The sequence below is a fragment of the Chelmon rostratus genome, chromosome 18 (genome assembly GCF_017976325.1).
Source record: "Chelmon rostratus isolate fCheRos1 chromosome 18, fCheRos1.pri, whole genome shotgun sequence".
NCBI classification, from domain to species: Eukaryota; Metazoa; Chordata; class Actinopteri; order Chaetodontiformes; family Chaetodontidae; genus Chelmon; species Chelmon rostratus.
This window is the reverse complement of record NC_055675.1, coordinates 17,847,443-17,872,776: the sequence shown is the minus strand read 5'-3', so window position 1 is coordinate 17,872,776 and position 25,334 is coordinate 17,847,443. Positions and strand designations below refer to the sequence as shown.

General features: G+C 41.3%; 1 protein-coding gene across 1 annotated transcript in view; it reads right to left on the bottom strand.

Moving 5' to 3' along the window:
• The window catches only part of lama2 (laminin, alpha 2), a 153,672-nt gene that overhangs the window by 102,931 nt on the left and 25,407 nt on the right, over window positions 1-25,334 (bottom strand). The window contains exons 6-15 of the mRNA XM_041959394.1: window positions 24,588-24,767; window positions 23,757-23,846; window positions 21,733-21,850; window positions 19,347-19,525; window positions 19,154-19,253; window positions 18,600-18,657; window positions 17,615-17,717; window positions 17,267-17,407; window positions 13,761-13,925; window positions 2,159-2,263 (exon numbers count right to left, since the gene is read on the bottom strand). Of these exons, the coding sequence (XP_041815328.1) occupies window positions 2,159-2,263; window positions 13,761-13,925; window positions 17,267-17,407; window positions 17,615-17,717; window positions 18,600-18,657; window positions 19,154-19,253; window positions 19,347-19,525; window positions 21,733-21,850; window positions 23,757-23,846; window positions 24,588-24,767 (1,239 nt within the window). The remainder of the gene's footprint in view (window positions 1-2,158; window positions 2,264-13,760; window positions 13,926-17,266; window positions 17,408-17,614; window positions 17,718-18,599; window positions 18,658-19,153; window positions 19,254-19,346; window positions 19,526-21,732; window positions 21,851-23,756; window positions 23,847-24,587; window positions 24,768-25,334) is intronic.

Genomic DNA, 25,334 nt, shown 5'->3' with positions numbered 1-25,334 from the left:
TGGTGGTGGCGGTCCCTCTCCAGTCCATTTATGGGTGTACATTTAATTGGCTCACGTAACATTTTTGCGGGCCACAGTCAACACTGTGTGGTCTGGTATATCAGGCTTCGGCCACACGGGCAAAACTCGCAGGATCGATTTATTGTTAGTTTTGGTCTTTTCGTGGGATTTGTTGAGGCAAGAAAAATATACAGTAAAACCAGCCTTACCAGTCAAGTTACTATTTTTCTCTTAAAAATGTATTCACACTAGAAAAACTGACAAAAACCCAACAGTGTGATGAGTGCGTTTTATTTTTTCCTTTTCTTTAATGCTGGTTCTGGAAAAAGCATCTTGTTCTGCTGTAGAAAAACTCAACATACACACATTTGCATTAGTGAGCATTAAAATGGACTTCAGCAAATCAAAATCAAGCTTCTGCCTTCTTGTTTTAGCAAAACGAGAAACTCCACATGCACATCTTTCCAGTACGCTGGATGCTGTTATTGTCATGAAAGGCTTGGTATTTATATTTTTATTTAACTGCGCTGATGGAGGCCGATAAAGTGGGCAGAATTGAAAAACAGACATGGAAACAAACAAAGCCGTACAGACAAACACAGACAGAGAGATTATTGTCTATTCAGATGCCACAAAGTTACAACCGAGGCCCGAGTTTCTTCCTGCGCTTCACAAAACCACGCAACAAACAATATCGCAACTTGATGCAGACATGCAGAGAGTAAACAGTGGGGGGAAAGAAGGAAGCCAAATGAGACAAAGGCTGAAAGAGAGACAGTGAAGAGGGAGAAAGACGGTTGACAGTGTGTAGGCGGCTCATTATCGTCATCATTTGGAGAGGCTTTTTGTTGACAACTAGACCGACACTTGTCCTCCTCTTCCCATCTCATCCCTGTCTGTCGATCTCACGTCGTCTTTAAATAACACAAGCTCATTGGTCTGTGACTATCTCTCACTCAGTTCTTGTTTTAGTTTTCACTTCTATTTCCTTGTTCCCTTCAGCCCTTCCTTCTTGCCTTCCTCCCAGTTTATTTCCTCCCTTTTCTTCCTTCCTGTTTCATTCTTTCTGTCCTTCATCCATCTGTCTTTCCTTCATTCCTTTCTTTCTCTGTTCTTTGTTTGCATCTGTATCTGTTTCTTGCTGTCCTTTCCTCTTTTCTTCTAGCCTTCTTTCTTTTTCCTACCTTCCTTCCTCCTTCTTTACATTCTTTGTTTCCTTTGAGTCTTTCGCTTCTGGACAAATGTGTGTATCTTTATGGTACATTCACTAAATGAAAAACTCATTTGCATTTGTTTTGCATATTTAATCTAAAATTGCATTTCTACATCTATCTTTTAACTCTCTTCCAGTCAGTGCTTGAAAAATAGATGCTTCCACAGGTTATTGCAGCTTATTACAGACACAGTATTTGATTTTTTTTTCAAACTATTCTTAATAAAAATTTCCTCTTATTTCACACGCAGACAAACACACAGCTTTCTACCAATGAGGTGTTAAATAAGGGGATCATTTCTGCAGCTGTGAACATGTAGAACAACATGCACCCACCTGCTTATGTGCCTGTATTTGTGCGTGCATTTTACACACACAAACATAATGTCTTTTGGTGATATAGGAGGTATAAACAGTTAACTAATAGTGTTGCTGCTTTGCTTATTGCTGCCATACATCATATCACAACCTGCTCATTATAAAGACATAGAGAGAGGGGGGAGAGAGACTCTCTATCTGCATTTTTATTGCTAAGTTCAGCACTTCTCTGCCAGCTGTGGCTGTGTGTGTGTGTGTTTAACAGTTTTTATATGCTATTTCATTTAGCGGTCTTCACTGGTGCAAAAGTCAATGACTTGTGGGAAAAATAAATAATGCTGCTGACACAAATACATAAACAGGCACACATTCACACTCGTGTTCATGAGGGTTATCTGTGGTTGTGAACACTTCCTCCTGCTGCAAGAATCATGCATGTGTTAAGCATTTTGAACACTCCTGGTTAATGCCATTGGCTAAGGCATTGCCCAGACAACTAGAGTAAAGCACAACTTCAAAACTGCAAACCTATTGCACACACCATATAAAATGGTGCATACACATACATTTCTTCATTAGATTTTAATATTAAAGTATGCCGATGCTTTGTGCGTGTTTAAAACTTACCTCTATGATTAGGTCAGGTTCTGAGGTGACTCTAATGGCCCTTTGTTCTTCTTGGTCTGTATTATAAGACACAGTGTAGAGCACACTCCCTCCATAGGCTGAAAGCTGAAGAAAGACAGACAAATGGAGATCAGTAAGCAAAATTAGAGTTACGGCAAATTATTGACATGATTAATTATTTTTAATGTGGGCACTCAGCTAACACCAATGTCCAAAGTAAGTCAGGGTGTCTCAACACTCTTTGCCATCTGCCACTTGCACACACTGGTTAACTGTGATAGAGCTAATTTGACCTCCATGGAATTCATTGGGCTTAGCTGAATGCTGGCACTGCGACACTGTATCTTCTACTGAACAACAATCACTGAATGTGCAGGGTGGCCAACACTAAAACACAGTGTAACAGTAGCAGAAGTACAGAATTCTGTATGTGAAATCAGTTTCAAAGAAATCTCCCTTTAAAGTTTGCTAACATTAGCTAACACTAGCCATCATAAGCTACAGGTCATATCAGACCAAGCAAAGCTGTAGCAGCAAAACCCTCAATGCATTGAACAAATAAGAGGACCATTGTGTTTTACTGTTTATTAATATAGTTTTTCATTTATAAGAGGACACACATGCTATTTCTTCTTTCAAAGGTTCCAGATTCTTCTTATAGGAAAGTGCATCAATATGTGCTGCACTCCACACCAGCAGGGGGCACCAAAGGAAACTGACACCCTGGATACAGGTAGTGACTGAGATGGCTGAAATTGAAGCCTTAGAGATGATTTTACTTTTAAGGTAACCTGTGGAGTTTTTGATCTCTTGTCATGTCATAAAGCAGTGTTTCTATGAATGGGTCACCATTTTGTTTGCTGAGGATGCACATGCGTACAAACAGGTGACACTTTCCTGCCAATGGTTTCACACTATTCCACTCATCTACAGGTGGTGGTATTGCACCAACATATGCAGCAATGCACCAACAAAGTCAGGAGAGAGGAAGACTGCTTGCTGGTAAACATGAAGGTAAAAAATGCAATTTTTACATCAGTTTTTTAAGAAAAATCAGCTTTGAAAGTGTTCATGAGAAGAAGATGCATTCATCATGTTTGTTGGATCACAAGGACACATTCAATGTGTTTTGGTGAGTAACACTGAATGTAAACATAATTCCACAGTGCATCTTTTATTAGCGCAGAAATGAATGATATCGTCAGTGAGCAAGAGGAAGAAAAGGGGAAGCAGTTTGCAACACTTGCAATCAAACAATATGTTTGTGGACCAAACGGTCAAACATTGGAGCTAAAGTGCAATAAAGCTGACTGGTCACCTGAGCATCCAGTCTTTAGTCCATACAATGCGTTTTACAAAGAGGTTTTGTTTTTGTTTTAAACCTGTCACAACTCATTTCTGCAGCAAACATACTGGCACAGAAATCTGATGTAGTCAAATAAAGTCTCAAAAACCCCACTACAGCAAAAAAAGCAGCTAATGCTATAAAAAATCCAACTGTAGAAATAGTAGGTATGACTAAATTTATAGGCATCAATTGGAAATATTTATGGAAAATTTGGTTAAAAAAAAAACAAAAAAACATTGTACCATTTTTTGAAGTGTGAATTGCATGTACTGTATGAAATGAACCCCTAAATCTAAATCTTGTAGATATCTTGGGAAATGAATGCAACAAAAACATAATTCTCACATGTAAACAAGTTATTTTAGACGCATGTTCATCTTTTATGGCTGCAGGACGACTGTACCAACGACACTCATCAGCAACACAACTGAACCACCACAACTACCACTTCGACTAATGATCGTGCTTTATTTAAAAATGTATAGAAAGCATGGAAAAACAAGAACATGCTGCAATCTTTGTTGTCTTGTGTGTTTCCGTGCAGAGTTTCTGTCGAGTCCACAGAATGAGCTTTAGGTGGAGAAACGCTGCGTCGGCATGATCCTGAAATTTATTATTCTGCTCCAACCTGAACAGTAATGGGTGGGAGAGTGAGATAATAATGCCACCATAAAAACAGAAAATGGGGGGGGGGACACAAAGAAATAGAGCTTCAGAATAAGAGAGATAGAGAGGGTGTAAGGAGTGGGCTTAATGCCTCTATAAACCTCTTCCATTCTACATCATTACTCTCAGTTCTTAAACCAAGAGGAGGAATCACCCATTTCACAGCTGACTGAAAATACACACACACATACACACACTAGTGGGCATGAAGGTGTACTTGGGTGGACATTTTATTGACTAACACTTATTCTCCATCTAACCCCATTTGCTGATTTGGACTCGAGAAGACAGTAAAATCATAGTTTAAACCCACACCACACAGCCTACACGTATCAGACACTTGTGCTGCTCGACCTCCTTCGCCATTAGCTTATCTGCGCTCCAGCGTGGACTCTGCAGTCACACTGAATTCTCTCACAAAGAAAAAAAAAACAAAAAACAAAAAACAACAACTTTGTTCCACGGCAACAAAACAGCAGCATGATGAAAGCAAAAGACACCACAGAAGAGGATGTTTCAAAGGGACTTACTGCAGCAGCAATGTTTGTCTTGGATTAGACATGGTGCATAATATGACACACATTATGACTATGGACTTGGTTGAATATGATGTAGTCCCCAAGCCGGGTATATTTTAGAAAACATAAGTATGCATGCTTGCAAGCTTATTAAAAGTCTTTAGGTCTGAAATGAAAATTTTCTTAAATCTGAATTAACTGATCTTTTTGCCACTTTGAGGCAGTGCAACAAGCTGTGAATACAACATTTGTTCTATCACTGACATGGTGAATGTGCTAGCAAACAATTGCCTTATTCCATGCCCAGCACACCTGGAACAACATCACATTTCATTTGGACTTGAGTTTCTGGCGACCTGGTGAATATATGTAAAAAAGGAAAATCCACTCTTCTTTTAGATCTGCTTTGGTCTCCACCAACTGCAGAGGGAAATGTCTGGCTCTTTAGCTGCTAAACGCACCACGTTGTTCACCAGGTGCAACGTGTTAGGCGGTCGCTAGCTTTGTCCGTCTGCTGCTTGGTGCTGGGCAGGTGGTGCACGGTAGGCTTTCAGAGATTTTTCTCTGAAAACAGCTGCCTGACTAAAAAACTGTGCAGAGTTGAGTGATAATTCTCTGTTGGTTCGAACAAACATCTCAAAACCAAAATAAAATCAATAGGCACAAATAAAGGCTGCATCGGTCTGTCACAGCTTTAACTCATCGGCTTGTGCAAAGAGGTGTTGCATAAAAAAATTGATTTGCATTTTTAGCCGTGTTTGTGTTTTTACTGTTGCCTTCAATAACCGCTCAGCAGCATGTGAATTGAGAAACAGAAAAAGCCTCTTCTGTGTATTCTCAGCAACACTTTTACACTTGTGGCATTATACTTTGAAGATGATTCTCTATCGACTGAGCACACCTGAATTTAGCAATTTGCTTCCTTTGAAATTATTGACATTTCTCAGAAAAATCATTTCACTGACGCCATCCACTCCAACCCGAACAACAATCAAAGCTTTTGTCATGGCAACCTGGTGACCCATCTCTACCCTGCGGGAGCAGGAATAAAAGAGACAAAACACAGGAAAAGAGAAAAGACCAACAGAACAGAGCAGCACAGCAGGAGAGGGAAATTATGGAGAGGGAGAGGAGAATTATGGGGACTGAAAACGAAGGAACAATAAACACTCAGACACACAGACACACACACACGGCTACAATAGACATCAGTCGGATCCCCCTGAGAGCCCCATAAGCCTGTTATTAACTCTATTAGTGGCCAGAATAAGACGAACAAGACATAATCCTCGCTGTTAAAACCCTAATCGAGAAGCTGGTGCCATCTTCATTAAAGTGAACCTTTTGTCACAGCCCTGAGCATATCAGTTTACACAAGTCACACAGGAGTATTTACTGAAAATGTTAAAATTAGTAACATGTCAGAAACAGGATGCAATGCAAAGCACAACTTCAAATTCTTTTCAATACATGCTTGACCCAAAATACTTTTGAAAGTTTCATTCACATACAAGTTAGCGTCCTCTTTGCTCCTGCTGTTTATCAGATAGAGTGAAAAAGTGGACGCACAGAGGAGGAGGAGGAGGAGAGAGGAAGAGAGACAGAGAGGCGAGAGATGGGAGAACTGAAAAAGAGGGAGGAGGCGGACAGAAATGAGAAGAGTGAAACAAAAGATGGGATAAAGTGCAGTGGGACACAAAATGAGGACAGAATGAGAGGGAGGAAAGGAGACAGGAGAGTAAACAAGGGGAGCAAAGTTCCCAGATTTAATTTGCTGCCTATGCTAAGGAGTGGGTTCAGCAAGGAGCGAGAAGAGGTGTGAATATGAGTCACTATCGACTCCAGTCCTCCTCCAGGCTTCCCAGCAGAGCCCTGATGTAACATGACTTTTCCAAAAACTTTAAATAACCAAGTCAGAGCATTTTAGTGACCTTCAAGTGGTGGTCCGTCCTGATTTTAATACTGTTATTATTCTATAAAGGTCAGATTTCTGCTAAAGTTGGACTTTCTGGGGAGAACAAACAGCTTAAACATCCTTTCACAGAAACAAAATGTGTAAAACAAGGCAATAGTCTGTCTCACTTTTATAAGATAACTTTATTAATCCCCCGTCGGGAAGTAGAAAAGAATGAGAAATACAAAATAAAAAAGTTCGCTAAATATATGTACATTCTATACAAAAAAAAGGGGGGGAGGGTATTTAAAAAATACTGTTAATGGAAAAAACTTGAAAATTGCAAACGGTAATCTAATGTAAGAGAGTTAAGTTACGTATTTGTATTTGTTATGCATTTGCATTTGTCCTTCTACACAAAACTGAAGGTGAATAATAAATTAAATCGCAGACAGTATCCCCTGATTTGGCTCCCTTATAATTAGTTTTCTCACATGACTTCTCATGTTATTGAGTATAAATGGACACATACTCATCACCTTGATTTTATGCAGCAAACAGGAGGAGACACACTGGACATCAACACAGTTAGGTCTCATAGAAACTGAACGGTGAATTTATTAGTTAAACAAAGACACACGATCACTTACTTTGCAGGTGTAAAAGGAAAGTACAGTAACTAGAATGAAACAAATGACTGATTGTAGGGAGTGATGACAGTCGTTAAACTGAAATGAGCTGTTAGTATGCAACTTTCTTTTGTGCCGACCACATGCTAGTTTCTTCAGAGAAATATATTTGACAATCTGCGCTGGTACGCCGCAGTTTTTGGAGTACAAAAGCAGACAGTGGTAAGCGACGCTCTCTTCAGGAGATTGGGCAGAGACAGAAAGGGGGCGGGGGGGTAGGGGGGGTGACAAAGGAAATCATCTTTCAGGAAATGAAAACCAGATTGTCACAAAAGCTTCAAAAAACAAACTCCTCTAAAATGACACACAAAATACACACACAAGGACACACCAAAATACCCAGTGAAACAAAGACATACACACACAGAAAAACAGAAACACACACACACACACACACACCTGGGTTGCCTTTCTGATGCCTGCGGTTGTTTGCAAATGGTATCGGGAGTTTTCACTCTGTTTATCTACCGGTTGCGTGCACACACACAGGCACACACAGACTGTTGTTGTTCCTAGCAGTAGGGTTAGATTGGCTCCAGATGGACCAATAGACGGTGCGATGCTGAACAACATGCGACCAAACTGACCTCCTGTGTGTGAGTGATATACAGCATCTTGGCAATGACAAAAGAAAGTCCTTGTCGAAAAAGTAGCAGGACCAAAAATCCAGTCCGTCAGTATCAGCGCTGGGGCGTGTTCGAGCTCTGTCTCCTTTGATTCTGTGTGTCTTCGGGGACAGCCTCTGTGCAGACTGGACTTTTTGGTTGTGCTGCACTATGCCTGTAGTGAAATGTCTCTCATAATTTCTGCATTGCACCTATAAGCTTGTGACAAGCAACATATGTGCAATGAGTAAAAAGAAAAGATGCATGGACTGGAAATTTGCCATCAGGAAAGTGCCATTTCAGCCAGAGACAATGAACATATTAGATGAGAAGATGGAGGGGAAGACAAAGACAGAAAACTGCAGATCAATGTTTAAACATTTTCACTCATTTTATTTCAAATCTCCAAGAAAAAAACAGACGCTTATCGCTAGAAGTCTAGATTTAAACAAAAACTATAACAACTTATAACACGTGGTTCGGTGTCCTCAGTTACAATTCTTTTGAGAATTTAGAATTTGCCTTTATATTTCGGACACGAAGGTCTGATTACTTTAAACAAGACAGTGAGTGTGTGGCAGCACCCTGAAACTTCTTTTCTTTGTGATTTTCAGTTGATTGATTGAACGGCGACTTGGCGCTCCGCTTGGCGGGGAATATTTTGGCAGCTGTGGGATGGTTCTGCTGTAGAGGTGGAGGTACTTGTTTTGGACTCCATGACTCCAGAGCAACCCAGGGCCAAGGGGTCCTTTTTTGTAGTCTGCAGTGTGTTATGTTGGGGGTCAGTCTGGGGTATGAACCCTGAGTGGGTTTCTGGCAGATAGAAATGAAGCGGATCTGTTGGTCGTTTGAGGCGCTCTGCGTGGGGCTTGGCCTCAGCTGAGGTTTGAGGTTACAGGGGTCACTTGAGGTCTTTTCACTTTACTGCCTCAAGGGGACGGGGGTGGCTCGAGGTGGAGCGCTGATTGTGTTCTTCATTAGACGTATGTACACGGACAAATAGTTCCACACATGCATTCCAATTCCCTCACGTACTTACGATGAGGTTACGACGATGAAGATTCGGTAAAACAGCTTAGGTTAAGCTTACAGCCTGCACTCATTCATAAATTCAATGACGGACCTTTCATTCAATAAAACTTTACGGCAAACAGACTTTTTTTTCTCTACACTGCTCCAGTAGAAGCAGTAATATCAGTACCACTTGAAAAACTGAATGAACAGGAATTTTAGGGTGGTTGTGTGCTGGGCTATGAAATGATAATTATCACTGCTGGTGGCAGAGAAGGTTAGATGGACTGTAACTCAGTATGCACATCTCGTCCTGGAAGATGACTAAGAGCAGCGCACTCGTTTGCTTCCAGCCTCTTACAGCCAATCAATTATTGTTCTGCACTCCCACGGCTCGCTGACTCTTGAAAGTCAACTCCAGCAGCTTGCTGCGTATCAGACTTGAAGTAACAAACAATGGCAAGATGACACCCTTTACTCAATGCAGCCAGCGTGGATCCACCTCTGAGGCTGGAACGGGCTCACGCACGGAGGCATTGTATCATCAACATTAAGCATCAGCATCATGCTAATTGTGTGATAATTATGTGAATATGTAAACACCCTCAGCTTCGACAATGCTCTAAACAGGCTGGCTACAGTGCAATGGAAGCTTTATGGCACACAACTGGACTACACCTTGCTATTACTGGGTTTCCTCACACATCTTGACAGTTATCAAGAGCTATTCACAACTTTTATGCCCTTTCGTGCTCCCCAGAAAAAGCACAGCGGTGGTGGGAACAAAAATTTGCATCCTCTGCAACAGAAAGTCATGTTGACAAGGAATACAGCCTCATTTTAAAGACACTCACTGCAGCAAGCCGAGTGCTGACGTGCACAGTGGGGTATATTTTGTTTGACATTCATTATGTTTTTGTAATGAAAACATCAGCGAATCAGGACTGCAATGATCATTTATGTTGTATTACTGGAAATGATAGCCAGGTGTAATGATTTTCTTTTTTTCTTCCTGAGCCATGGGATTGCTGTGTGGAGCTTTTGCGCACACCTTCCAGGAACACAAATGTGTGTGACACCAAATTATTTGGTTGATGAAAACTGGAACAAATCCACTGTGATTGATGTAAACGCAATTTATCAGCCATGTAGGAGAAAAGAAAAAAAAGGGGGGGAGGGAGAGGAGAAAGTGAGGAAAATCTCGTGCAATCAAGAGCAGATTAGGAGTGGCATTATACACAAACTCCTCTACACACATTTTTCTCTCTCATAAGTCACAGCTCAGCAGCTTAGTTAAAGCCGATGTTCCTCGTGCAGAAAAAGGGAAAATCTTTCCCACAAAGGTATTTTACAGAAACACTTTCAAGACAGATTTCATTCATCACAACTTTGAGGTGTCAACCTCTATAACCGAGGTGAAACCAGAGCATTTTTCCAAACACTTTTCTGCCTCCGGTTTGCACTTGTAGCAGGTTTCCCTCTTAAAAGGGTTATTATCTTGTATTACTTCTTCTTTATAGGACCATATAGGAGACAAGGAAGACAAGAAAGATAAAGAAAATGGTTAGAGGAAAGATGAGGTAGGTAGAGGCAGCGTTAGAGAGGAGTGAGGATGAAATGTAACACAAGCTGAGCTGTGTGTTTGTGCGCGTCTGTCAAGTTTCAACATATTTTGAGTTTTCTTTCATCGGCTGTCAGCAAAGGATGTGTTTCCTCTCTCCATGTTCATCCATCGCCCCCTTTATCTCCCTGCTTCAAGCTCCCAGTACTCCCTGTCTGTCCATCTCTGTCACTCTTTTTCTCCAAACGATGAGCATTCCTTGTTTTTGAGCCTTTTATCTGTCTTGGCTGTGAATCTGTTAGTAAATCTGGGTACAAGATGGGTACAAGGAGGTAAGGATTCGGCTGCTTCTGAAGGCTGACAAAGTTGCTGATAGCTGATATTTTCTTTGGATATTAAACTTCCTTCCTGCTGACCAGTTTACTGCTCAAACATTCCCCAAACCTGTGTCTCAGAACTCCATCTGCTGATGAAAATCAAGTGATAGACTGGCAAAAGCTCCAGAACATCTACTAAATGGGCCTTAAGGTGAGATTATTTTGTCAAATATTGTTCCCATGGTCAGGATTAAACTCAACTTTTAAGGTAAACTGAAGTCAAAATCCTTATGTCCTTAATCAAAACTCCACAGAGCAAATCAACCAAATTGCATTACATACATTAATTAAAGGTGGAAATTGACTTATTGATTCATATCCAATATTTAGGGAAAAGCCAGTATATTAGATTATCAATCCAGTACATACACCGATCAGCCACAACGTTAAAACTACTGACAGGTGAAGTGAACAACATCGATCATCTCATTACAATGCAAAGGTCTAATCCATTGTTAATATAAAATAGGGCAGCTTTAAATATTCTTATAAGTTTGAAGCCAGTTAAAAATGTCTGCCTTCTTGAGTCTTATGAAGTAGAAGTTTCACCAAAACTTCTTAAAAACAAGTCTTCAACATGCTGAGCACTTCATTAAAAATAATGCTACACTCTCATACTTGCAACATTGTGAGTTTAAATTTGGCTCTTCAAGCTGATCCCCACTTATCCGCACTCCACTGCCAAACAATACAAAATCTTCTCTTAAACAAAGCACACTTTAACGATAGTAATGGCTATCCTTGGGAATGAGCAGCCCCTGGACCTATGCAGCGAATACAATACCCAATGAGCATCAGTGCAACATGCTTCTGGACCAATGAGCATCCACACAGCGCAATAATGGCCCAATGAGCATCCTCTGCATTAATGACGCAGGAGGTCACGCGAAAGAATTAAGGATGTTATCACACACACATTTTTACTCTTATATAGCCACTGCTAGCTTGTCATTACACACACAGCCTGTCATTTCCAATGATACGTGTGAACATGACAGGCCAGTGTGTGTGTGTGTGTGTGTGTGTGTGTGTGAGAAGCAGTGGCATAGTGGAGTCACATAGCATCTATCTCTGTAACACGATCAGAGATTGAAGCAAAGAATCGCTTTTTCATACAGTACTCGCACACTGCTCCTAGCGATCACACACACATGTGTGAGCGTGCACACAGACACACATACACACACACTGGTAATTTGTTTGTTTCCCATGTTTGGAGGCATTCGGTTCTGCTCCACTGTCCCTAATGCCTCCAAAACACATCATTATCTGACTTATATAGGCCTGGGAGTGTGTGTGAGTGTTTGTGTGTGCGAGTATGTCTTTGAATGAGAATATGTGCTTCTGCTTGTGTGTGCGCATGTGTGTGAGCGTGTGTTCGTGTGTGTGCGCTAAGAGAAAAACAGTTGATTATCGAGTTCAACAGGCGAAACACTGTTTACCCTGAGAGACACAAAGCCAGCGAGAGAGATGCAGAAGGAGAGAGAGAAGAGAGCTTGGGGGAAGTAGAGGGAGATGATTTAGGAACAGGGAGGTGAAAAATGGGAGTCCTGGAGAGACGGAGTGAGAGTTAGAGGAGCAGACCAATGAAAAAAGAAGCAGGGATGGAGGGATGGTTAGAGGGAGGGAGGGATAGCGGTTCAGACAAAGAAGTGAGATGACAAGCCAGGCCTGCAGGGTGTAAAGTAATGAAATTCTGCGGTATATTCCTCTAAGCCATGACACCCAGACTAACATCACAGTCAGTCTGTTGTTGTAGCAGGGCAACAACTCGACTTCAGAAACATGGACTGCAGCTATTTGCCAGCTGGAGTGATAAAGTCTAATCGTGGCCACAGAAAACCGCAACACAAATTCAAATAGTCGACATTAGCAGGAGCAGATACAGAGAAACACGGCTGGAAGGGAGGTGAACATCCCAGCAGGACGCGTTCTCACCAGACTTGCATCCACGGGATATACTTTTACATCATAAGCTGTTTATATATTCGAGCCTGTCCTAATGATACAGCCTCATGTCAGCTTTTACATATTTGCCTGTCAACGCTGTCACTGCGCTGTTAAAAGGTAAGAGCCGTTAATGTTGTGATGCGAGCAGTCAGTTAGCAGCAACCTGACAGTAACCTGACAGTCAGATCACACATCAGACCGCAGCTCAGCTTTGTGTTATCACAGTGAAATCAGGCTGGAACAACACAGAACAAAACTGAGTTACTATTGTGACCTTGACTGGTTTGATTGTTGCGACACCTTCGGAATAATAAAAACTGCAAAAAAGTTATTTTTCTCTTTTTGTCTTGAGCAGTTGAAATTCACTTGTATAATGCAGAATTAGGACATTTCTTTGTTTGGCACATTATCAATATGCTTGCAGATGCAGTATATTCAAATCATGCTTGCTATGGGGTGACCGCGACACTTCTTTTAACATGTACAGGGAACTGAAGGACAGGAACATCTGTCCAATCAAAAACAACCCAGAACAAAGTCTGTAAAAACATTATCTTAGAGAAAATTATAAAGTAAAACAAAAAAGTTTGTGTGTTGTTATTGCTGCTACTGACTGTTATTACTGTTACTTTGTTCATCGTGCATTTGAATAATACAAATACGTTGATCATTTTTCTAGCAAGTTTCTGTAGGTACTGAAACTTTATATTTATACGTTTTAAACTTGTGTATACAGACATTAAATTATAAATTATGGGACAAGACATTACAAACGTTAACACATGGGAGTTGCTGAGTACAGAACTGCTAAATTTCCACTGTAAATGAAGGCACTTTGGTCGTAGTAAATGCTTTTGCATACAGGCAGCATTACCGTCTCAAAATAAATGTTTAAACCATTTAATTTTTCCGATTTGGAGAGAATTGCATCTTGATTTGATTGCAGGGTATAGCAACAGTGTGTGTGTGTATCTGCATCTAACCTTGTTTCCCAGGTATAGTCCAGGCGCGTTCCAGTAGTACGCTGAGCCGAGATCGTTCACAACGTCGGAGTGTCGGACGCTCAGGTACGGAGGTGTCTGTCTGTGAACGGACCACACTCTTCCTCCTGTATCTCCCACCAGGTGCCAGCCCGTCAGACTGGTCTCCTGCAAAACAAGATTCAGGAAGTTTTCAGCTGCATTTACTGAGAAAACTACTTTTCCAAATACTTATACTGACATAAGAAGGCTGGTACTGAGTTTTACTAGGCCTAGCCCATAGCTCACTCTCAAACCATGTGTGCATCTGTTTGAAATTTAACACAAAGGAGACTGTGTAGTGTAATAAAGGAAAATTACACACAGCTTCAGGGGTTAGCTTTCAATTTCAACTCTTTTGCTGTTTGCCATGTAAAATGTTAAAACATAGCAATCAAGAGATCAATTTATATGAATGTTTGACAGGTTTTCTCTGATTTTTAAGCCCTAAAGTTGTGCTCACTGCCAACAGATCAGTTGACAGCAAACACATTACAATAAGTCATCAGTCACAGTCACTGTAGATGGACTTCTGACAAGCTTTACTCATAACGCCCTGCTGGTGGTTATGCTTTACTGCAGCCTACTACATGTACTGGCGATCTCAGTAGATGTGTCCCTCCATTATCTACATTCCTCCTGTTATGTATCCTCTATAACAACGACAGCTCAGTATCTCTTAGTGTGTCTATAAACGATGACTGGGCTCTGTTCTGTAAAGCCCTTGAGATCTATTGCACTCCCTACTGAATCCTGCAATAGTGCTTGGGTTCACTGGGCAGCACCCTCAGGAGCAGAGCCTATTCTGCCAAATAAGTGAATAAACATTTAAACAATAAATGATCCCCTAGCCGCTAAGTGTCTCCAACAGAAAAGAGTAGCACCATTTTCTCAGAATGAATTTTTTAAGCACTTCATTAGTCAGTATTCTCCGAGTCGAGTCAATTTAATTGACTTTACAGCATTCAACACTCTATATCCTTAGAGGCTCGGCCTGTGTGAGGAGAAACTCCCAGAAAAACTCATAAACAAGTTTAACAATCTGCCTTTTTGAGACAGAACACTCATTTAAATGTCTGACTCAACTAGTCTGGATTCTAATGGTTCATTCATAATTAATAGCAAAGGGTCAGTTTGATTTAACTGTTTCCGTAAACCAAAACTTAAATCCATCTTATATTTTGAAGTGGCACAAATAAAACTGCTTAGAAAACGTCAGTGATGAGAAATATTCACACCTGTAAGTATTTTGTTACGGTGGTGCCGGTGTAGTATATCTAATCTTAAGATACAGCATTTTAAGATATTTTAAGGCCTCCATCCGATTGAAATGAGAGGTTGTACCAACAAAAATGGAAAACTCAAGACATGTTTAAAGGTTTTAAAGGTTTTGTACATCTATCACATGTCAGCCAGGAAGTCTTGCAACTGACACCTAGAAAGACTTTTTTTTTTTCCCCCTCAACTCCTGAAGGAGTGTGTGTGTGTGTGTATTAGTGTGTATGGATGTGTGTGAAAGAGAGACAGCCAGACACACATCTGTCGTTGCAATTAACCTGACCTTGGATTCCCCTTTTGAACACACACGAACACACACACACACACACACACTCTATCGGTGTCTAAATCAGAGCTGTCATCCTGTCAACGTCTCCTCTCCCCTCCTCTTCCACCCCGCCTGTCAGTCAAAAACTGTTTTCCTCTTTTCACCTCTCTCCTCCTTCTTGCCTCTTGTCTTGTCTCCTCCCTTCGTCTTTCCACTCTCGTCCTCTCTTCTTTTTTCTCCTCATTCTCACTTTTCTCCTTTTCTCTCACCTCCACTGTACTCTATCCGCAGCTACTCTTTTAAGTGCATACTTGGTAAAGATTTGTCTTTGCTTTTACACTTATTACTCCTCTGCTACTCGCTACAGCACATTGATACAACAGTGACCCCATTTTACGTTTAACTTTTGCTATTCTAAAAACTCCGGGCTGGATTAATTTATTATTTTGCACTTGGTGCTAGATGTGTTCCGTGCCTGAAGGATATTTATCAAATGGTTTTTCTGTTATCTGAGAAACTTTTGGGTGATAAGTGAAGTGATTCTCTTATGCATATGTATGCAAGAGAAAATCATGAAAATAACAGACGCAGATAAAATAAACGCAAGTAACTGTGCAATCTGCTGGGTTGACTAATGCCTGGTGCACACTAGAGGATTTTCAAATCTTTTTAAACTGATTTTAAAAACATGGGAGACATAAAGACAGATTTAACCAATAATTAATGTTTTAATCATAAAAATGCATACACCGGATGACTCAGTCAACACTTGGCTTGTATATTAAATGATTTCAGTGTGGAGATTCCAGGGACTTGGGATCTCTCAGAAATTTGTGTGATCAAACGTGACTGCGGAAAAACAAACAAACATGGAGCGGGCTGTCCTTGTCAGCTCATTGCACTTGTCTGTGCTATGTGCAATTTGAACTGAAAAAGAAAAAAAAGGAGAGGCTGAGAAGCCAGAATCAGCATGTCTTATACATCCTGCAGCACAGGCAGGAGGTGAATAACTACATCTGTTTGGTGACGCTTCCCGTCAGCTCGCTGTCATTGGCTATTGCAGGCTATCCATCGTCCATTTCTTTGACACTACAGGATTTCAAGTCTTAAATATCAAACATGTTTGACATCAGTCAGTAACATTATGTTGGCAAACCCAGACCAGCCTCTTATCACCCCCACGGTGGTTGAAGGGGCAAATCAGACCCAAAATCTGCCCAATTATCCTCCTGTGTGTGCACAGCATTAACTTTGGTCCAGTTTCAGAGGTTCCTGACTAAAGTCCACAACTAAAAATCCATGCAGTTGTTCAGTGTATTCCAGTATTTATGCATGTATTCCGATAGACATTTTTTTAAAAGTATACGACTTTCTACTCGTTTATAAAGTGCACGGTGCAGCCAAGCTACACTAAGAGGCCATGATAGCTACCCCTGTTTTGGGCTGTCCAGCTTCCTGTCTCCTCAAAAGGCTATTTAATATCAGTCAAAAGGCAAAAATGTCCGAGTCAAAGTTCAAACATTCTTACTTCACCCCAGCTAGCTTATCTGCTAATTACCACAATTCTGTTGATATATTTCTGCTCGGAAATGTTTGTTTTAAATGCTTTTATGACAGGGCCATCAGGGTAAGTACGCCACAAAAAGTGCAAACTGTAATTTGTGTCATGAACCTATAGCTGCCCTTCAGTGTCCGGAAACTTTTTCAAGGGAAAATTCAGTGGTGGACAGGAAATGATGTGATTTAAGTTTCTAGCAGCAAAGAATCTTTGTTGTTAGCTGTAATTAGCCACCATGGCTGAAAGGATCTGTTTCAATTAATGTGACGTTTACATCATCTTCTCAGAAATACAAACAGAAATACTGTTTGATAAAAAGTGTGTGTGTGTGTGTGTGTGTGTGTGTGTGTGTAAAACGTATCCTACATTCTGATAGGTCCATGTGGAGGCAGAGCACTGACTGGAAACGCCCATACAGGAGCACTTTTCGCAGCCACGTCGATTGTCACCTTGAAGATTGTAGAATCCCAGCTTACAGCGGTCGCAATTTTCTCCCTCCACATTTTCCTGCAAGAGGGTCAACCAGAAAGAGCAATGAAGAAGAAAGACGCCGCAAAGTTTATGGGCTGCCCTCAAACTGACGTTGTGAGCACAAGGCATGTTATTGCAGTGTTAATGTGGTGAAGATAATGATGACAGGGCTACAGGGCTAGAAAGGTTAGCGTAGAGTACTTGTCATTATTTGTGCCCATATACATGTGTGAGTGTGTGTACCTTGCACACGCAGGGTGTTATACACGGGTCATCGTTGGTGCTTCCTTCAACACTGCAGTTGCAGCGCTGGCAGGACGGGTAGCCCATATAACCAACAGCACACCTGAAGACAAATGAGTTTAATGATGATAACAAAGATGAAGGCGGTGAGTATTAAAAAGGCCTTCCCATCACCTGAAGGTCACAGGCTTCTGCTAACAACCACGAGCCAGGCACTGAACCTTCAGCGTGCTGCAAACGGCTGACCTTGCACCACAGGTGCATGTATGTACAGTCTCAGAGGAAATATACTGTATACCAGAAACAATTAACAGAGGAAAAAGAGCTGAGCATTAAAGAACATTCTAAGAAGTGACTTTAAAGACAATTCTGGCCTGATTTGAGGGCAGGCTATTAAAAAGTTTGCAGGAAAAGTTGTATCAGCTTTTAGATTAGATTAGATTACATTAAACCTGAATGATACCCACAGGGAGGTTGAGTCGTTGCAGTGGGGAAGAGGATAATAGAACAAGCAATTACAGCAATGAGGGATAATGATAATACGAGATTAACAATTTAAGATGAAGCACCTTGTTGGCAGATTTATAGGTCAGACCGAAAGCTTCTTTTGTTGTTTGCATTTCTTTTTATTCACAGGTTGTGATTTAAACCTGAAGTTTGGAATGACGAGACTTTTCTTGATGTTATCAAAGCAATAATATCCAAGCCACAGTCAAAGAAAAACAGCAAATCAAAATAGCAATATAAAGCGTGTCTCGCCATAGCCATTTATTCTGTGATGTCCTTACACAGAGTAAGGTACAAAACCAGCTGCGTGTTTGTGTGTGTGATAAGAAATATCATCAAAGATCTTAATGGAAATTTTCTGGCAATTTCCAAACACTAATTGGAACAGACAACAGCTGAAAGGTTCTGCTCACCTGTCACAATGTGTCTCTGTCTCTTTGTGTGTGTATGTGTGCACATGTGTGTTTGCATCGCTCACCTGTCACATTGCAGACCCCCAAAACCCTCCTTACACCGGCATGACCCTGCTGGCTGGCCTGTCAATCACACACACAAACACACACACACACACACACAGACACACATCTTTAAAAAAAAAACAACGGTGTGAGAGAAACAGAACGGGCATCTATTTGAAGTGGCGACACCTAAAATAGCTCCTCTTTCTAGACATAAAAACAGTAAAATTACAAAGAGGAGTAAAATTATCTCTAATATAAATAGTTGTTCAGCTCTGTCAAAGACAGTTTTTAATAACAGAAGCTTCTGTGCACGCAGCTGAACTTGACTAACCCCAACCCCACAGGAAATCAAGCTGGACTGAATCGATGAAATGTTGGAGTTACTGAAGAACCACTTTAAAGTAAATTAAAATGTGAAACGCGTGTTGGCGTTCACTGAAAACTTCTGTGTGTGTGTGTGTCTACTGAGGGGCTGAAATTATTAATGTGTCAAGACGTGGATGATATCCAGAAAGAAAAACAACGACAGACATAAGAACAGACAGAAAGATCAAAAAGCATATTTTCATACGGGGCGTAGCCTGGGTGGAATCTGCGACACATGATTGGCTGATAGAACCGTGCGAGTCACATGAGCATGGCGTGCAGGGGTTCTCCTCCTCAGCGCTCACCTGGCCAAGTGAAGACATTTTTACACACAGTTAACCTTCACTTAATCGGGAAGAATTCTAAACACAGCACAGTTGCATCTGTATGTGACGTACCCCAGTGGGTCTGTAGAATCCAGCAACGCACGTCTGACAGTTGATTCCAGCTGTGTTGTCGCGGCAACCAATACAGACTCCACCCCCTCTGTTTTGACCGTGGATATCCAGGCTGAGTGACAGGTCTGCTACTGTCTGATTAAAGTAGCACTCCTCTGCCTTACCATGGCAGTTGCACTCTGAAAACACACACACACACACACACAGTACTGTATTACTGTAATTTGTTAGGTTGCGCAGTCCTACCCCCACCTTCTCTATAGCATGAAGCAGAGAGCTGCTTTTTAAATCCATTTACTTCCTCCACATAAAGTTTAGAAAAACATCAAATTCTGTTCTGACAACAGCACCCTAAGGGTTTACACACTGACCATGAGCAGCGTGTTATCTCCAGGGTCCAGAAAGAACTAGAATTACCGCCTCGTGTTTGTGTGCCTCCGCCAACCAGTCAAGTTGCAGTTTGCAGCCATGTCTGTCCAGACTCATAACGAGTGAAAACTTTGAAGAAATGTCATAAAAATGAAAATGGAAGTTGTCTTGTATGATTTCAGTGAATCGCTTCCATACACCTGCTGATAGAGAGCTTCATCACATGAGGCTCAGTATCAGCAAAACCAGCGAGCTTGTGGTGGACTACTTCGAATATGGATGTTAATGCAAAGATGCTACAATACATGGATGCTTCACACACACCTTCAGCCCTTCAGCGCAGATTATCTACACAATCAGCACAGTTTCAAGGTGGACAGCCAAGATTAGTGTCACCAATTCAGTATCAGACCAAATGTGAAATATGCTCAGTCTCCCCTTCTGTTGCTAAATAATGGTCAGAAAAGTGTTTCTGCAGAACATTATGATGTCACAGTGAAGTTGACCTGTAACCTTGACCCTGTCATCACCTCATCATGAGACATGCCTCTGCCCACATCTGTCACCAGCTTCAAGGCGAAGAAAGTGTGTCTTCCATTTCTCTTCAATTGTCCTCATTATACCCTTCAGCTAAAATTTACAAATAAGAAGAGAAGCGTTCTGCAGTGTGATTGTGGACATTATCTGAAAGGTATCTGCCCTGTAAGTAGCCAGGCGTTAAGACCAAAAACACAGTTTGTGTGTGTGCGTTTTCAGCTATCGTGAGATGATAATCCAGGATGGCTGTTAAGTGAAGAATCCATTAATGTGAAGGCTTATAAGATGCCAAAACACTGCATGGCCATTTATAAGGTTTATTATACTATAAATAATACTGGAAAGTTACAGAATGATCACAGCAATCACCAGGTAAACAGCAAATTATCAAGTTATCTACCTGAAATATATGCTTTTACTCTACATATTTGATTTGATATTTGAATGAGGGGTCTGAAATTTTTCACAGTGCTGTTTTCTAAGTGAACATGGCCCAACACCTCTTAGACTGGAAGGCAGCAGTGAAACCAGTGTTTCCTCTGGGTTTCTTCTTCATGTAATGTCTCCAGTGGTGGTTGGCTTACAGTTGAAATGCCTTAAACCTTCACAAACAGCAGTAAAGTATCCTCCACCCACTGTTACGCCACAAGGAGTACGACAGCGTTCACAATGCTGTTTGGTGGCATAACAGTGGTGGGAATCTATATAACTGTAATCTCCAGAACACTTCACTTCAGGTCTGATCTCAGAGTTGGCACTGCCGGCCTGTTCAGCTGTGTGGTGCTGCTGGGCTTCCCCCTGTGATACAGGGCTGCTGTCTGTACACTGTGGTCCTGCGCTGAATGGGCTGAATCTGCCATGGCTGGCTCCTTTACTGTCGTGCCAGTCGGGACATTTAACATCTTGTCACCTTGGTCTTGTTGTGTCAGCGTCAAGACAGAAGAAGCACTTATCAAGACACTGAGACTACAGAGCCTGTAGGAAGGTGCAGCCTGTGTGAAATAAAATTAAGATTATATGCTGTAACCCTAGTTTTATGATGACAGATAGAAGCCTCTAACCTCATTGCACTGCTTCTACATAGCTGATGAAGGTTAATGGATGCAAAGGTGACTTTTGATGGCTTTATATGGTCTTATATCATAGACTGATCCTGACTGGTTTGCAGGAATATACATTTCAGCTCCCTGCTTCACGGTTCAATCCTGTAAAGCCTGTCTTTATATCAGCTGTGGGTACGCTGTAGTAATATTACAGGCATATTACCAATGTGGTGTTAAAAATAAATACAATAAACGCACAGTGGATGCCTACAGTATGATTAGAACTCTAAAAGAACATTTCCAAGTAGGAAAAGTTTGAGAAGTGTTGGTTTCTGGGTAAGTAGGAATTGCTGTGTTGCAGACAGACTGCTGTACACTTGTGGGCAGTTGTGTGTAATTAAAATGTGTAATTTGTTGTTGTGTTGCATCTTTCTTACTCTCACAGACATGTCGGGTGTGGAAGGTTCCTGCCATCCAGGCCTGCTGATGGTAACCAGGGCAACAACGATCACAGCTCTCCCCGCATGTGTTGTGTTCACACTCACAGCTAAACTTCTACACACACAAAGACATTCACACACAAACACAAGGGAAACACACATTAATAATTCAGAAGTTTCACAGAGTTGTCAATTAAACACACATGGGCAACTGTGTTTAGATGAATGGATCTTCACCAAGCTGATTGCAAAGACGAGGCTAAACATGGTAACACTCTGAGTCATCGTCAAATTTGAATTCCAGAGTAGACACTTTTTCTCCACAATCTGTCAAGAGCCTGGTGAAGGAAAATATCTAAATCAAAAAATGTTGGGACGTGGCATGACAGCAATATAGAGCAATCCTGTATACAGTTTTACAGGTTTACAGGAGAAAGTGCAGGTCACCAACCAGCTCTCTTTAACTTTGCTAAATACTTTCTGAATTATTTAAATATCACAGGCCTCAGTTTTTAACAGTAACTTCTCAAATTAAAATGTTCATGTACTTTAAAACATTTAACTGTGTGAGTTTGCAATGTCGTGAACCAAAAAGTTGTGAGCAGATCGTTTTCATGTAACATCAAACCGTTCACATGAATATGAAAATGAGGGGGCTGCAAACAGATAAATTACCATTATGCATGACCTATTGAAAGCTTATCAAACAACAATGTATTCACAGGAGAGCCTGAACTTTGTTCACTTTCCAGATTGTCAGTCAGTGGGCAAATGGGTTCACAATTACTCTCCCAGGAGAGAAATACATTCAAAACTAAACACAGTCAAAGCGGAACATAGCAGGAAATTTGCCAACTTTGAGGTTCAGTAATTCAATTTAGGTCTTTCTGTAAATTGGTTGATGTGGAGAGGGTGCCAGAATAACTGAGAGGAGAGCAGTACAATAGCACAGCGAGAGCCAAGTTTGGATTTGTTGGCACGAGTGAATTTGCCCCTTTTATCTGAGACACAACGCTACAGCTCTGGCTTCAGGCTGCTTTTGTACTAAGCGTGCATCTGAACAAATGTTCTGCGGACGATCATCAACAAATCCCTCTCACAGGTCTCCACCTTTTCTGCTTCCTGAACGCCTGCCCGGGACTTTACTGCATGGATGGATGAACTTGTATCAAAGTAAAGGAGCTAAATGTCTCGTGGGAACAAAGGAGCAGAGAAAATCTCTAAAAATCACATGTGAATTAACTAGAATGTAGTTGATAATGTGTCGCATTTAGGCTTTATAGATTATATATGACTGCCCGAGCAGAAAAAAATACATGATTTTGAATAAATCATAATTTAATAATGCATGTGTATGACCAAATACTACAGCATATCCTCCCACTGATGTCTTATATTTATTTAAACTCTACAGAAAAGCGAACTAAATGTATATGTTCCAATAAATATGTGGTGAAAGGTATGAGAGGAAATGTAAAATACCTCTTTAAATAGCCTTTAAACATGGGAAGAAGAGAAGAAACTGAAGAAACTGGAGCTCTTTACACATCACAGACATCACTTGTTGTCAATGACATCATCACCAAGGGACCAGACACCAGTGTCACATCTGAGTTAGTCTTCGTGGTTCAGCCTCAGGACATGTAAAGGACACAAAACTGTCTGTGTGTGTGTGTGTGTGTGTGTGTGTGAGTGTGTGTGAGAGAGAGAGAGAGAGTGAGTGCTGAGCGAGAGAGAGAAAGATCAGGTGTCTGGTATCAAACACTCCAGTGTTTGAAGTGACACGGGAGACAACGCTTCACTGTGTCACCTGTGTCCCCTGCAGACAGGCACGCACACACACACACGCATGCATGCATGCATGTGCACCCACACACACATAGAAGGTTTGATATAAGGCAGTAGATAAAAAGCTGGTGCCTGAGGGTGCTCTTTGCTTCTATTCAACAGTATGCAAGTTCTCCATTACCTGTGTGGTACATTTAAGTGGACAGAGAGCAACATAAAATTAAGTATTTTACCTTTGTAACAGCGTTGAGTGGACAGGCTTTGGCGTGGCCGTAACAGATACACATGCCTCCAACTGAGATGTCCTTAATAGAATAGTAGTACTGAAAAGAAGGAGTGAGAGAGCGAAATCATGTTATAATGAGTATGACAGCATTAATGAGCATATTAGCAGTTTAAGAGGCAGTATTAGAGCAAGACTCTGCTCTCTTATCTCAGTGGTGATTACACTTGAAAACTGATGTCCTGACCCAACAAATTATGTCATGGTGGTGTGCCTAACACCACACCTGGAGTTATGTGTTACAGCAGTACTGGTAAATGGCTGCATTTATACACTGCTTTCATCTAAAGTGCTTTCCAATTTGCCTCTCATTCACCCGCTATACCTCCTGAGCTACAGCCGCTCGCCTTTAAAGGGCTCCACTTCTTTCCATGAAACAGACCAAATCGCAACATCTCAGTGGCAAATGTTCTCGCCTTCATTTCGGCTGATTAAGCTTCACTTTTAAGGAACAAAATAGCATGGCAACATTGCTGAGTCAAACCCACCATATTACTTTAAGATATAGTAACAAAACCTTGTAAGCTAAGACTGAGATCTCTTGAAGTCCTGACACATCTAATCATGAGACACTAAGTTTGATGTTATTTTATAAATTATCAGACTGTTTCTTACGTATTTGTATCTATACATGTATATCTATCTATCTATCTATCTGAAAAGGTAAAAATAAAGTGCTACACATGAGCCTCGCGTGTTTCGTCAGGATGGAGTCGATAAACAAAAGGAAAGAAAAGAAAGAAGAAAGGAAAAGGTGATGCTCGTGTGTGTTGAAGCTCACCCGCCTCGTCACGATGGGGTCGATATCTCTGGGGTCATGGAGTGTCAGAGTCATGAGGTCGGCGTTCAGCGTTCTGATTCGCTGAAACACCAACCTGATGTAACGGGCGGAGGTGAAGTTCAGCAAGGTCGGGGAGGGGTCGTCCGCACTGGGACGGCCATTGATCAAAGACGCATGGATCTACAGGCGGACAGACAGACAGGTAAATACTGACATGTAATAGCAGACTTTCACCAAGACATTGTGCAAAGACAGCATTAAAGTGGCTTTTAGTTTCTCACAGTGGCAGATGGTGGAGGGAGTGAGAAGCCTCGCCGGTAGAAACCAAAGAGACAACAAATGAGGAAGGAGGAGGATGAGTAGCAACAACCTTGTTCTAACAGGATGTGTTGTTTATGACACATTTCTTCTTTAATTTTAAAGAGAGTTGCATAAGCAAAAAAAGTCAAGACTATTAGCCTCAATCACGGTGTTATTTGTTCTGAGGCACTTTTACTTATATAATAACTGAAGTTAGAAGAGAAGATGCTTAAATGGAACACCTTTGATTAAGGCGGAACACATTTCAAAAAGGGCTGAGGAGCGAGAGAAAAATATGTGGGCAATATATTCTGTGCTGCCAAGAGCAGTTATTGCCATATAGATTCAAAATGCTGGTTCTACATGACTACCAGGAGGCACCTGGTAGAGCCACCGCCCTGTATAAAGAGGGCGCTGGAAACTTTGAAGGGAATGTTGAAAAGAAGC